This window comes from Pinus tabuliformis, chromosome 2_1 (assembly GCF_031772625.1).
Source record: "Pinus tabuliformis cultivar Carrire ecotype Pingquan chromosome 2_1, CPIR1, whole genome shotgun sequence".
NCBI lineage: Eukaryota > Viridiplantae > Streptophyta > Pinopsida > Pinales > Pinaceae > Pinus > Pinus tabuliformis.
In genome coordinates, this window is record NC_142299.1 from 411,200,823 (window position 1) to 411,215,876 (window position 15,054).

Here is a 15,054-nt window from a genome sequence, read left to right on the forward strand (position 1 = left end):
TTACTTTATGCCTACCCACATTGCAAGAATGGTGGAGAGGGTGAATTTATTAGCTTCAATTTTTGCTATTTGTTGCATTTTATTAGAAATATTTAGTTCTTCTTCACAATGGCCAGCTCTAGTATACGTAGAAATCATGGAGCTACATCTCTCATTACCATTCTATTAAGAATTTCCCATGGATCTTCCATGTTCCCATTTTGAACATATGGTGAAATAAACATGTTCCAACAAGCTATATATCATTGTTACATTTTGTCATAAATTTGGTGTGCACCTCTCATACACCATCCTCTATATGAGATTTGTCTAGGGAACCTATAAACAATTTCACGGTTGTGTTTGTAATTTTTCCATATAAGCCCAATGTTGAAATCATGCTTTGACACCACTTATAATATTCCCAATTTATCCTATTGGGGCAATGCCAGTCATAGTACTATTAATACCTTAAGAGCATAATGCATAATTCCATATCCATCACCTAGAAATCTCTAATAGAAAGAAAAATTGAATGTGCTTCATTCCTCTCATTTTACCCTTTATTTATAATTTTGGATTATAATATTTGTTATCCATAAGATTTATTTTAAGAATATTATATCATTTTTGCTTAGGAACCATGTCTAGGTTCCACCACAACATTTTATTTCTTGTGGATTGGTAGCACCCTATAGTCTTTTTCATTCCCAAATTTGTAGTCATGGTAATCTATTATTACATGTGTGCCTTACATGTTACATCTTGGAGACTCGCTCGTGTTTTAGGAGACAAACTCCCTAGCTTGACTGCACAATCACCGTAGCATTAAAGAACATTAGTAGACTAGCACATTCACCTAACAAATTTATACACATAAAGACACCCAAGCCTCAATAAAATTGTGCTTACCAATCTAATTAGCATATAGATGTTCACTAGCCTAAATATCATATGTATATTTACTAGACCATTTAGGGGTTGAGCTAGGGGTATTACATCTTTTGATAACAATTCACACCATCTCACCCAATGCTTATCTCACAAGGATGAATAGAACCTTCTCAATAATTTCCATAGTGTTGCCTAAGATTACTAGTCTAAAGTTGTCCTTCTTATAGGATATTTGTGGTGCTTTTCCATCTCTCTATCCACAATATAATTATGCATTGCAAGAATTGTCAAATATTCTCTCAAAACCAAAAAGCTACAATGACCCATGCATTTTGTCTTCCCATCCATTCCTTTTGTAAATGGGGGGTTGATTGAACATGGAATGCCACATCCACTGGGGCTTCATTAGTGGAGCAATACCATATCAGGTGCATTCATACTGGGGGATATATATTGAGGAAAAAATGACATAATATATTGAACATATAATAGGGGGTAAAGGGCTTTTATATTGGAAGGTATAAAATATGGAGCTCAAAGTTAATAAAAATTAATAAAGGGGTATAAAAAATGTTAATGAAAAAATAGATACCTACAATATCTAATGAAATAGGGGTTTTTTAAATTGGGAAGGTGTATTGGGTTTGTATTAGTAGGGGGTTAAATAATGTGACTTTTAGAGGTATTTTCCAATATGTAGTCAAATTAAGGGTATTTTTTAGTATGCCACGAACGCAACCGCTATGTCAGAGGTTTGTTGAGTGAATCCTTAGTGGCCAAATCCCATCAAACAATTATTAGAAATATACTTGTGTGAGATTACTTAGCTAATTGGACATAAGCAATGTCTACATTTAATAATACTCCAAAGAAAAACAAATCATTTCACTAATTATTCCTATTTAATATAGATAAACAAATTATAAATATATTTGAAAAATAATCTATGTAGCATGTAGTATAGTGGAGTCATGTTCTTGTTTGAGATTGTTAAAGTGATTAGGCATGTTACATAAAACATTTGTCTACATATTAACTGAAAAATTATATTAAGTATTTCTTTACATTTACATAGATTCAAAATCTAATTTTTTACATTTTCCTATATATTTTTTTAATTTTATTTATAAAAAAATAATTTAAATGGCAAAAAAAATATAACGTTATCCAAAAATGTAATCTTAAAAAAGCATCACTTAACCATAAAAACCACTAGATTTAAAAATAAAAATATATAAATTTCACCTTGATTATATTAATATATAAATCAAATTAATAAATCCTCATGGTATGAATAAAGAATAGTTGTGGATACCTTCAGTTCTCTTAGGCAAGGGTGGATAGCTTCAGTTCTGTTGGGCACAAATTTGATAGCTTCAATTCTCTTAGGCACTAGTGATACCTCATTCTGCTCATATATTTAACTTCACTTTCATCTTTCCACTTTCACTTTTGGAGCATTATCTGTCTGTAATAAACTTGAACAAGGAAATAGGGGTCTGTCTTTTGTTTGAAGTGTTGCGATCGAAGTTATTCCAAATGACCTCGTTCGATGTTGCTTGCTGAGAGTGCCTTACTCATCACACCATAAGCTAAAAACTGTGTGCACAAGTTGGCAGGCTAGGCTGAGTAACCCTAAATTTTATACCGACAGAAAGATGTGTGGAGCCAGGGAGCATCTCCTTTGCTCCATCCAAATGCATCAGAGGGTTGACATTTTCTGCACAGTAAAGGTGTACGACCCTGTGACGGGCACCTCTGTGACGCTACCTCCCATCCACGATCCAGACTTTGTTAGAGTCACACCACTGTGTGGGTGCGCTGGTGTGAATGGGAAACCGCTTCTCATTGGCGGATTCTACCACTATAGGAAGAGGGTATACGTTTATGACTTTGTATCTGCCACATGGAGCCGCCGAGCTGACATGCCTACAACTAGATACTCCTTTCGTTGCTCTGTCTCTTCTGCCAATGGACTTGTCTACGTGGCCGGCGATATCGATGACGATGGCACTCCCCTGGCGTCTGCAGAAGTTAATAACGTGGCCGAAGACAAGTGGGATATTCTGCCTCCAATGAAGCAACAGCACGGCCAGGGATGCCACGGTGTTTTCATGGAAGGTAAATTCATGGTGTTAGGAGGAGGCGAGTTCAACAGAAATGCAGAGGTTTTCGATCCGACAACGCGGAGGTGGAGAAGTTGTGGTGTTGTTTCTTTTAGTGGAGAGTTATATAGATTCACGAAAGAAGAAGTAATAAAGTGTGATGGTGCGAAAAGCGTTTGGACACCTGTGGCTTCTCTGCCGCAACATTTTGTCGATTTTCCATGTGCTACAGAATGGCGCCAGTGCGCCACTATATTTTTGTAAGCGGAACCGCCATTCACACACGGGTCTCGTATTTGTTCAACCCGTCAGTGGCGCACTGGACTGAAGTGAACGGTGTTATGAGGAAGGTTCTACCTTGATCAAACATGCAACAGTCGTAGACATTTGAATCGAGTGAGTTATGCCACCTGACTTATATAGGTTGAAGTGTTTGTCCGTTCAATTAAAAGTTATTATAAAATTCTCTTAAATTATTTAAATTTTATATATTTATGGTATTGTGACTTATTGTGACTTTTAATGCCGTTATAATAGTCAGACATTTTCATTTGAGTAAAATAGGTAAGTATTTTAATTTTTATATTTTTTTTTAAAAGATAATATAAAATGATTTACAAATTTGCAAATAGGGAATTTATGGAAAAGAAATCACAATTTCTAATCTTAATTATGAAAAATGTGTTGTCTTTCTAATCTTCCAGTGTGTGGGGTGTGTTATTGTTATTTCAACTTTTTCTGGAGGCATGAATAAGAGTATTGGATTAAGAGCTTCTTCAAACTCATATATCTTCTTTTAGCAATTTAAATTTTTATTTTCTTGCTCTAATATAAAATTAGCAAGAACATCTCTTATAATATGTAGTTTCACTTTTCATTTGACATACTATTTTTTTTATCATTATTACTTCAATATTTCCAAATAGCAATTTATTAGTAAACTTGACATAATTGAAGTAGCAGCAATTGAATAAAGTAATTGAATTAATATATCAATCTCTATATTAAAGTAATTGAATTAATATATTAATAGTCATTTTGAGCATGCGTTGATGATTTTTCTTTGTTTGCGTACAGAACTTTTGTATCCTATGTATTTTTATGAATTAATACATAATTGCTGATTTACAGAAAAAAAAAAAAAAACAATCAAAACCAATAGATTTAAAAATAAAAATAAAAATATTCAAATTTTATCTTTATTATATTTAATATTTATAAAACTATTATTTTAACCAAAATTGTATGGACACCCACTAACAATAACTAGATTTGAAAAAATAAAAATTAGAAAATGTTCAAATTTCACCTTGATTATACTAATATATGAATGAAATTAATAGATGCTCATGGTATGAAGAAAGAGCATTTCATGAGTTCATTCCTCATATCTTTAGTTCTCTCTTCAATATGGGTGGATAGGTTTTGTTCTCTTAGGCACTAATGAAGAACATTTGATAGCTTGAGTTCTCTTAGGCAAAGGGTGATGCCCCCATTCTGCTCATACATTTAACTTCACTTTCATGTTTTGAGCATTATCTCTATGTAATAAACTTGAACATGAAATAGGTGTATTTTGTTTAAATTGTTGGGATGGAGTTTATTCCAGATGACCCTTTTAGATGTTTCTTGCTGAGGTGCCTTACTCATCACACCATAAGCTAAAAGCTATGTGTTAAGCTAAGTAATCCTAACTTTTATGCCTACAGAAAGATATGTAGGTCCAGCAAGCATCTCTTTTACTTCATTCAAATTCATAAGAGGGTCTACATTCTAGTGGGAGTAAACCTGTATCACCCTCAGATTGGCAGCTCATGCTACCTCCCATCCACTATCCATCACCTTTCATACACCATCATCTATATGCAATTTGTAGTGGGAACCTATAAACAATTTCATAGTGGTGTTTGTACATTTTCCATATAAGCCTAATGTTGAAATCATGCTTTGACACCACTTATAATATTCCGAATTTATCCTATTGGGGCAATGCCACTCATAGTACTATTAATATTGTCACATCATAATACATAGTTCCATATCCATCGCCTAGAAATCTCTAATAGAAAGAGAAATAGAAAGAGAAATTGAATGTGTTCCATTCCTCTAATTTTACCCTTTATTTATATTTTTGGGTTGTAACATTTCGTATAAATAACATTTATTTTAATAATATTATATCACTTTTTCTTAGGAACCATGTCTAGGTACCACCACTACGTTTTATTTTTTGTGGATTCTTAGCACCCCATAGTCTTTTTCATTCCGTAATTTTTGGTCATGATAATCTATTTTACATGTGTGCTTTACATGTTACATCTTGGAGACTAGCAGACAAACTCCCTAGATTAACTACACAATCAACCTAGAATTAAAGCGCATTAGTACACTAGCCCCTTGACCTAACAAATTTATACACATAAAGACACCCAAACCCCAATAAAATTGTGCTTATAAATCTAATTAATATATAGATGTTCACAACAAATTTATACACATAAAGACACCCAAACCCCAATAAAATTGTGCTTATAAATCTAATTAATATATAGATGTTCACTAGCCTAAATATCATATGTATATTTGCTAGACCATTTAGGGGTTGAGCTAGAGGTATTACATCTTTTGATAACAATTCACACCATCTCACCCAATCCTTATCTTCCAAAAATGAATACAAGGTTCAGTATAATTTCCATAGTGTTGGGTAAGATGACTAGTATAAAGTTTCTCACTTATGAAATATCTTTCTTATAGGATATTTGTGGTGTTTTTCCATCACTCTATCCATGATACAATTATGCATTGCATGAATTGTCAAATATTTTCTCTAAAAACCAAAAAGATTCAATGATCCATGCATTTTGTGATCCCATCCATTCCTTTTGTAAATGGGGGGTTGATTGAACATGGGATGCCACATCCCACCAAATAATTATTATAAATATACTTGTGTCAAATTATTTAGTTAATTGGGCATAAGAAATGTCTACATTTAATATACTCCAAAGAAAAACAATTCATTTCACTAATTATTCATATTTAATATAGATAAACAAATTATAAATATATTTTAAAAGTAATTTAAATAATTTATGTAGCATGAAGCCCCAAGGGTTACCTCAACTGGTCAAATTAGTGCCTCCCCATACAGGACGATTCCCGAAAGCCCTTAGGGTGAGGTTAGTACATAGGCCGAGGGGATGTGATCCCCAGCTACCCAATGACCAAGGGTACCTGAACCACCTGGATAAAAATAAATAAAATAAAATAAAATGAAATAAAAATTTATGTAGCATGTAGTACAGTGGAGACATGTTATTGTTTGAGATTGTTAAAGTGATTACACATCTTGCATAAAACATTTGTCCACATATTAACTAATATATCTATATATATATATATATATATATATATATATATATATATATATATATATATATATAAAGTATTTCTTTACATTTATATAGATTCAAAATCTAACTTTTTACATTTTCATATATAGTTTTTTAATTTTATTTATAAAAAAATATTTAAATAACAAAAAAATGATAAGGTTATCCAAAAATGTAATCTTAAAAAAATAGTGCTCAACAATAAAAAAAATAAAAACCACCCTATTTAACTAGATTTGAAAAAATTAAAAATAAAAAATAAATAAATTTCACCTGGATTATATTAATATATGAATGAAATTAATAGATGCTCATGGTATGAATAAAGAATATTTGATTACTTTAGTTCTCTTGGGAAAGGCTCGATAACTTCATTTCTCTTGGACTAGCTTAGCTTCATTTCTTTTAGGTAGGAAAGAAGAACATTTTATAGCTTTAGTTCTCTTCAGCATGGGTGGTGCTCCCATTTTCTCATATATTTAACTTCACTTTCAAGTTTGGAGCATTATGTGTTTGTAATAAACTTGAACACTAAATAGGTGTCTTTTGTTTGAAGTGTTACCATGGAGGTTGTTCCATATGACCTCCTTGGATATTGCTTGCTAGAGTGCCTTACTCATCACACCATAAGCTAAAAGTTGTGTGCACAAGTTGGCAAGCTACAATAAGTAACACTAACTTTTATATGTGGGGCAAGCTATCATCTCGTTTGCTTCATTCAAATGCATAAGAGGGTCGACATTATGGTGGCATTAAAGGTGTACAACCCTAAGAATGGCACCTCTAAGATGCTACCTCCCATCCAAGATCCACCACCTTCCATACACCATCATCTATATGATATTTGTCATGCTTTGACACCACTTATAATATTCCCAATTTATTCTATTGGGGAAATGCCCCTCATAGTACTATTAGTATCCTAACAACATAATGCATAGTTTCATACCCATCACCTAGAAATCTCTAATAGAAAGAGAAATTGAATGTGTTCCATTCCTCTCATTTTACCCTTTATTTATAGTTTTGGGTTATACTATTTGTTATCCATAAAATTTATTTTAACAATATTATATCCTTTTTTAGTAGGAACCAGGTCTAAGTTCCCCCACAACATTTTATTTTTGTGGATTAGTAGTACTTCATAGTCATTTTCATTCCCTAATTTGTAGTCATGATAATCTATTATTACATGTGTGCCTTACATGTTACATCTTGGAGACTAACTCTTGTCTTAAGACATAAACTCCCTACCTTGACTTCACAATCACCCTAGCATTAAAGCACATTAATACAATAGCCCATTGACCTAACAAATTTATACACATAAAGAAACCCAAGTGTCATTGAAATTGTGCTTACCAATCTAATTAACATATAGATGTTAACTAGCCTAAATATCATATATATATTTACTAGACCATTTAGGGTTTAAGCTAGGGGTACTGCATATTTTGATAACAATTCACACCATCTCACCCAATGCTTACCTCACAAGGATGAATAGAAGGTTCTCAATAATTTCCATAGTGTTGCCTAAAATGACTAGTCTAAAGTTTCTCGCTTATGAAATGTCTTTCTTATAGGATACTTGTGGTCTTAAAGTGATTACACATGTTACATAAAACATTTGTCCACATAATAACTAAACATATATATATAAAATATTTCTTTACATTTACATAGATTCAAAATCTATTTTTCTACATTTTCATATATAGTTTTTTATTTTATTTTATTTATAAAAAAATAATTTAAATATAAAAAAAATGATAATGTTTTCAAAAATGTAATCTAAAAAACACCACTGAGCAATAAAAAATAAAAACCACTAGATTTAAAAATAAAAATAAAGTATTTAGATTTAAATTTTATTATATTAATATTAATAATAATAAAACTAACCGACCAACACTAGAAATAAAAATTAAGAAATATATAAATTTCAAAGTTATTATATTAATATATGAATGAAATTAATACATGTTCATAGTATGAATAAAGAACATTTGATCACTTCAGTTCTCTTCTTCAAGAGTGAACAGCTTCAGTCGACACGGGAGGATAACTTGGGTGGATAACTGGCGATGCCCCATTCTGCTCATATATTTAACTTCATTTTCAACTTTTCACCTTCACTTTCGGAGCATTATCAGTCAGTAATAAACTTGATCACCAAATAGGTGTCTGTCTTTTGTTTGAAGTGTTGCGATGGACGTTATTCCAGACGACGTCATTCGATGTTGTTTGTTGAGAGTGCCTTACTCATCACACAATAATCTGAAAGCTGTGTGCACAAGTTGGAAGGTTATGCTGAGTAGCCCTAGTTTCTATGTTGACAGAAAGATATGTGGGGCGAGCGAGCATCTCCTTTGCTTCATTCAAATGCATAAGAGGGTCGACATTCTCTGTGCAGTAAAGGTGTACAACCCTGTGACGGGGACTTCTGAGATGCTACCTCCCATCCACGATCCAGACTTTGTTAGAATAACACCACTGTGTCGCTGCGCTGCTGTGAATGGGAAACTGCTTCTCATTGGCGGATTCTACCACTATAGGAAGAGGGTATACGTTTATGACTTTGTATCTACCACATGGACCCGGGGAGCTGACATGCCTACAGGTAGATATTCCTTTGGGTGCTCTGTCTCTTCTGCCAATGGACTTGTCTACGTGGCCGGCGGTATCGATGAACATGGCACTCCCCTCGCGTCTGCAGAAGTTTATAACGTGGCCGAAGACAAGTGGGATATTCTGCCTCCTATGAACCAACAGCATCGCCAGGGATGCCATGGTGTTTTCATGCAAGGTAAATTCATGGTGTTAGGCGGAGGCCAGTTCAACAGAGATGCCGAGGTTTTTGATCCGACTACGCGAAGGTGGAGAAGGTGTGAAGATAGTGAGAGATTGAGTACAGATGTCGCGAGAAGTTGTGGTGTTGTTTCTTTTAGTGGAGAGTTATATAGATTCACGAAAGAGGAAGTAATAAAGTATGATGCTGCGAAAAGGGTTTGGACACCTGTAGCTTTTCTTCCGCAACATTTTGTCGATTTTCCATGTGCTACACAATGGCGCCACTATATTTTTGTAAGCGGAACTGCCACTCACACACGGGTCTCGTATTTGTTCAACCCGTCAGTGGCGCAGTGGACTGAAGTGAACGGTGTTTATGAGGAAGGTTCTACCTTGATCAAACATGCAACAGTCGTAGAGATTTGAATGGAGTGAGTTATGCCACCTGACTTATATCGGTTGAAGTGTTTGTCTGTTCAATCAAAAGTTATTATAAAAATATTTTAATTTTATATATTTGTGGTAGTTTGACTTCTCTTAAATTATTTAAATTTTATATATTTATGGTATTCGAACTTTTAATGCCGATATAATAGTCAGAAATTTTCATTTTCAGTTGAGTAAAATAGGTAAGGTTTTTAAATTATTTTTTTTATTATTAAAAGATAATATCAAAAGATTTATCAAAAGGAAATCACAATTAACTTTTTTAAATTTAAGTATTTTGTTTCTTTAATTTTTTTAAATATATATATATATATATATATATATATATATTTTTTGTAATTTGAAGTGTATAAAAAATAATCAACTTTTATTTTATTATTTATTGAATTTTCTAAATTGTTTATAATATTTACTCTTTCAATTTGTTTAATTTTTTTTAAAGACAGCCAAGTTTTATTCATAGATTTCCTTAAAAGTGTTGTTTTTTTAATAAAGTCTTCAAAGTCATTTTTATTAAATGTTGATGATTTTCCAAATACTTTTATAGATATTTAGAAAAGTAATTGATTGTTTGATATAATTTTTTCAAGTATACAAAATTTTTTCAAAATTTTGTAATCTCAATGGCTTGTAATTTCTAGTGTGGGCTGAGTTATTGTTACTTCAAGTTCTTGAATAGATGATGGAGTCATGAATAAGAGTATTGGATTTTCGTAAATTTCTATATTCTTGTTCTAACGTAAAATTAGCAAGAACATCCATTATAGTATGTAGTTTCACTCTTCATTTGACACACTATTCTTTTATCATTATTACTTTAATATTTGGCTATAGCAATTTATTAGAAAACTTGAAATAATGGAAGTGGCAGCAATTGAACTGATAAAAAAATATAAGTATAAATTTAAATTATTAATCATATGCTTATCAAGCTAATAATATTAAATTTCACAATATTTATCAAATATTTTTACATGTTTATATATTTTAAACCAGTCTAATCCTCTAATATTTATGAAACATGTTTATATGTTTATATTTTAGCATTAATGAATATTTACCTAACCTAAAAAAATTATTGTCCGTTGTTATTTTTGAAAAAAATTAAAAACCCTAATTCCACATGCAAATACGATAGAATTAATACCAATAAAACCCGATCATGAAAACTAGTGCTATTAATATTATTGGTGCGTTACACCATTAAAAAAGTTGAAACTAATAAAACACTAACATCATAGGCAAATGTGATAATAGCCCAAATAACAAATGCAGAGATTAGCTGGGTTCTCAGAGTGGCTGTACTTGAGAGTTAGGTTCAGCTTGGATGGGAATGGATTTCAACATTGTTCTGTGTTTCTACAGGTTCTACAAGTGCAGGGATTGGCTTTTGGAGAGATATTTTCACCGAGAGTAGAGAAGGACACTGTTTATTGTGGGAGAGAATCTGGTGCAGGGGCGATGGGATTCTCCGGCTGGTGAAAGAAAATCCCATCACACAGCAGCCAAATTAAGATGGTTTAAGGTGAGTTAGAAGTGAGTTTATAAGGTACGAATTGGATTTCTGGTAATCGTTTTTAAATAAAAAGTTATATTTTACAAATTAATACAATACAGTGCTTGTCAATACTATAGGCGAATATTAAAGTTTTTATTTTTTATAAAATTATTCTTATTTTTATTTTATTTTTAAAAAGTTAAAATTTTTATAATACTTTGAGCTATCTTTCTATATATTAAACTTATTTGTAATTATATTTTATTTTTGCAAAATCAAAATGTCTATAATATATTAGGGTTAAGCTCGCTTGATTTAGAGGAGATCTGGGATGGGTGACCTCCTTGGAAGTCCTGGTTAGAAGTGACGATTGACGCTATGCGATTCATTTCACTACCTTCAATCCCACTTCTTGCGATGAGTGCTAAGTGAACAATTCAAAAATCATGAGAAATTAGTCAGTTACGACTACCTCTCATGGAAATGGTCATACATTAATGACTTACTTAACGCAGTTGAATCCCAAAAACAATATCTAATATAACGCACTCCGTAAACCCCTAATACTTAAATTCAAAAAAGAGTGAAGGGATCTCTACTTGAATGGTTCATGAGGCACAATACTTGCTAAGGTTTTGCAAATGGGTTAGCAAGCTAAGTGGGCTTGATTGTGGGGAAAACTCCACAGTTAAGCGCGCTTAAACCAGAGGAGATCTGGGATGGGTGACCTCTCGGGAAGTCCTGGTTACTGGGTGCAAGCCCGGGAAGTAACGATTGACACTATGAGTTTCATTTCACTAGCTTCAATCCCACTTCTTCACCCCTGTGAGCATCACCAGAATCCCAAAAACTATATCTAATATATTATACTACTTACCACATCTTTACCCTATAGAGTTGGAGTGTAACGAAGAGTTTGGTGAGAGCGATATCTAATATATTATACTACTTACCACATCTTTACCCTATAGAGTTGGAGTGTAACGAAGAGTTTGGTGAGAGCGCACCAACGATGGAGCCTGGGCGAGCTGAACAAGGCGCACAGTGGAAGGAAAAAACGCAAGGGTCGAAGTGAAAAATGTGACTAAGTGTCTCTGGTACAGGCACGTCTCGGGTACTGGCACCCAAGCCAACGGGCCGACGTGTGGAAAAGTGAAAGAAATGGCGGAAGGGTGGGTCAGCTAGGTGAAGCTGACAAACGAACATGGCGGTTTGAAAGTGCATGAGTAGGATGGCATGGAGAGCCATTCCGTCATCCAACGAACAAGCATTCAAGCATCCATGTGTGGAGAACAAGAGTGTGAGGGTTGAATATTGAAACGAAGGCGCGGTGCAGGCAGATGAGGGATGAAGCACCTACACCCAAACAATGAAGTGTGAACCGAGTGCAAGTCGAATGCATGGCTAGGTGAGCTAAGGTGCAAGCCGAACAGCACGGGATGGCGGACACGAGTTTTGCTGAACTCACAAGTTTTGCGGAACGAAGGTCGGTTGAACGTCAGGCGGGCATGGTAGGGCATCCAGATGAACGACATGTCAAACAGAGGGCATCGCAGGGCATCGAGTTGAACAGGTATTGAACACCGGGCGAGGGCATGGCACGACATCCAGGTGAATGGTGGGTTAGCTGCCTGACCGGTGTGCGAAGTGGGAAGGCAAGTAAGGGCATGGGTGGTCGTTCAGGCGACGAGCTAAATGATTCGTACATGAGCTCATGTCGAGTAGGTCATGTGACAATGAATAAAAGTATTTGAGCAAAACATGAGCTCGTGTCGAGTAGTTCATGTGACAGTGAATGAAGGTGTTTGAGCAAAACATGCGACGGGTGAAACGATAGGGCGCTCCCTTAAACAAGCGTTTTAGGGGGAAACGTGGAAGTTGCCCGAGGCCATGCGAAGGCGTCAGGTGAGTGAGACGTGTGAGCGCCGACTGGTAAATGGTTGAACGCATTCAGGTGAGTGCGGGCAAATGACGAGCTGGTCAACGGGTCGTTCCGGGGATCAATGGCCAACTATGGAAATATTCTAAGCGTAAATTCTGGGGTTTATCTAGAGATTGTAATTCTGAATATTAACATTATTGATACGGGTAGACTCATAATTGCAAGGAGTTGTCCCTCCCATGATAATCCACTATGCACTTGAATGGTAATGATGTTAATATGATTCATGGTTATGAATGTTTAAAGAAGGTTTCCGTTGTGTTAATGAAATATATGCTTTGCTGTTGAAAAATAAATTAAGTATAGAAAGTAGGCGTAGTCCACAATTGTTAGTATTGTTAAAAAGAAAAGGGTGAGTGGTTGTGCACCTCCTATAGTGCGGTTGGAAGAGTATCGCCAGTGTAGGGACATGACAGTTGGTATCAGAGTTTTATTCAGAGAATCGTGACGAGGAGTTGATCCCACTGCACTAACGTGATAGTTGGTATCTAAGCTTGATTTAGTTGAACCACGCTCACAGAAGGAATCTGAAAGGTGATTCATATTCACATTTTATGGTCTACACAAGATCGCAAAGAAGGAAGATAGCAGAGATGGCAGATGAACTTTATATCATGACATGTGAATCTAGCCATAATGTGGGAGAGGCTTTCGTGAATAGGGTATTAAAACAAGTGGACAAATTGGGTTCTAATTAGACTTCGATGAAGGCTGAGAACATGCAGGTTTGTGAACGGGCTAGTTATTGAAGTCATTGGGATTTCTTGTAATTATTACCTGGTGATTGTAGCTTGCCCTGTGCAAGCCCAGTTGCACTTTTCCCAACTTATTGTACCACAACATATATTATTAATAAAAATTGGCCATTTGGGGATTTGTAGAAATTCCTAGTTCATGTCTATGCATTTCTGAAATTTTTTGTGTTTTTATCTTTGTGTTTCTTTGTTATCATTGTAAAATTTCCATTAGGAATATTACAATGGTATCAAAGCATGATCTTGGCCAGTTGTGGAGTAGTCAGCAAGATCATGGAATATTTGGGCATGTATGCTCTGTGATGGGTGAACTATATAAAAACCCATGGCTCAAGGGAGAGTGAGTATCATTGAGGGAAAAATTACCCTCACCCACTTTGATGGTTCAGCTAGAAGTTCTATGAGAAAAAGGGTACAAGAATTGGACACATTTCTGGCTAAACGTGATGAGGGAGGCACATGTTATTAGACATGCCACTTTGTACTTGGATGGAGAGGTTATGGAGTGGTGGTAACAAGGCCTAATCCCTTTGAGTCATGTACGTGCCACATCCTACACAAATTTCACACAAAGGCTGATGGAGAGATTTGACCAAAAGGACACTATACCCCCTCAAAGGGAGTGGATAGGATGAGGATAGTTAGAGGATGAGACTAGGAGGAATTTCCACTAGTGGAGACCTTGCTTTAGATGTGAGAAGCTCGAGGAGGAGGTTGAGCAGGAGGACATGCAGGATGGTGAGGGGCATGTTGATATACCTTGTGTGGCATTAGAGTCACCATTGTTGGAGGCCTTTTTGGTAGCTCTAGTTGACACCTTGGTTGAGGGACTAGACAATACACTCAAAGGGCCATTTATTGACGAGATGCTAACAGTTTATGAGGTACTCGGTGCTATGACCCAGTTTTGAGATGATGACCTCCCATAATCGGTTGATGAGGTGCCTAGAGGAATACTTGTCATTGAGGAGGTACTAGAAGAGACAGAGGGGTCCAATGCAGTGACTGAGTTTACAGGGGATCAATTCCCTCCACAGTTTCATTAGTACTAGGCTAGCCTTCTAGCATTCAAAAAGAAGGCGACGACAGTACGAGAGGCCATTCTGTAGCAAAATGAGGAGTTGGAGGGCATGAGAGCCATTTGTGCCGAGTCCACGAGAAAATTAACTCATGTTGGGGAGCAGTTGGTTTCCCTACTAGTGCAACTAGAGTGCACATTGGAGAGTGTGATTAGCTCTCTTTAGGA

At 35.0% G+C, this 15,054-nt stretch overlaps 2 protein-coding genes across 2 annotated transcripts; both read left to right on the plus strand.

Annotated features, from left to right (window-relative positions):
• Positions 1-2,531: 2,531 nt before the first annotated feature.
• On the plus strand, positions 2,532-3,242 carry LOC149200661 (F-box/kelch-repeat protein At1g15670-like). Its single transcript, XM_089401021.1, has one exon. It carries the CDS (start codon positions 2,532-2,534, stop codon positions 3,240-3,242), a length of 711 nt encoding a protein of 236 aa, XP_089257147.1.
• Positions 3,243-8,584: 5,342 nt separating this feature from the next.
• On the plus strand, positions 8,585-9,592 carry LOC149200662 (F-box/kelch-repeat protein At2g44130-like). Its single transcript, XM_089401022.1, has one exon. The coding sequence runs from the start codon at positions 8,585-8,587 to the stop codon at positions 9,590-9,592; it is 1,008 nt and encodes a 335-aa protein (XP_089257148.1).
• Positions 9,593-15,054: the final 5,462 nt, after the last annotated feature.

What these genes read in the sequence shown, in the direction of transcription:
- LOC149200661 (XM_089401021.1), top strand. Translation starts at nt 2,532, where the DNA reads ATGTGTGGAGCCAGGGAGCATCTCCTTTGCTCCATCCAAATGCATCAG.
- LOC149200662 (XM_089401022.1), top strand. Translation starts at nt 8,585, where the DNA reads ATGGACGTTATTCCAGACGACGTCATTCGATGTTGTTTGTTGAGAGTG.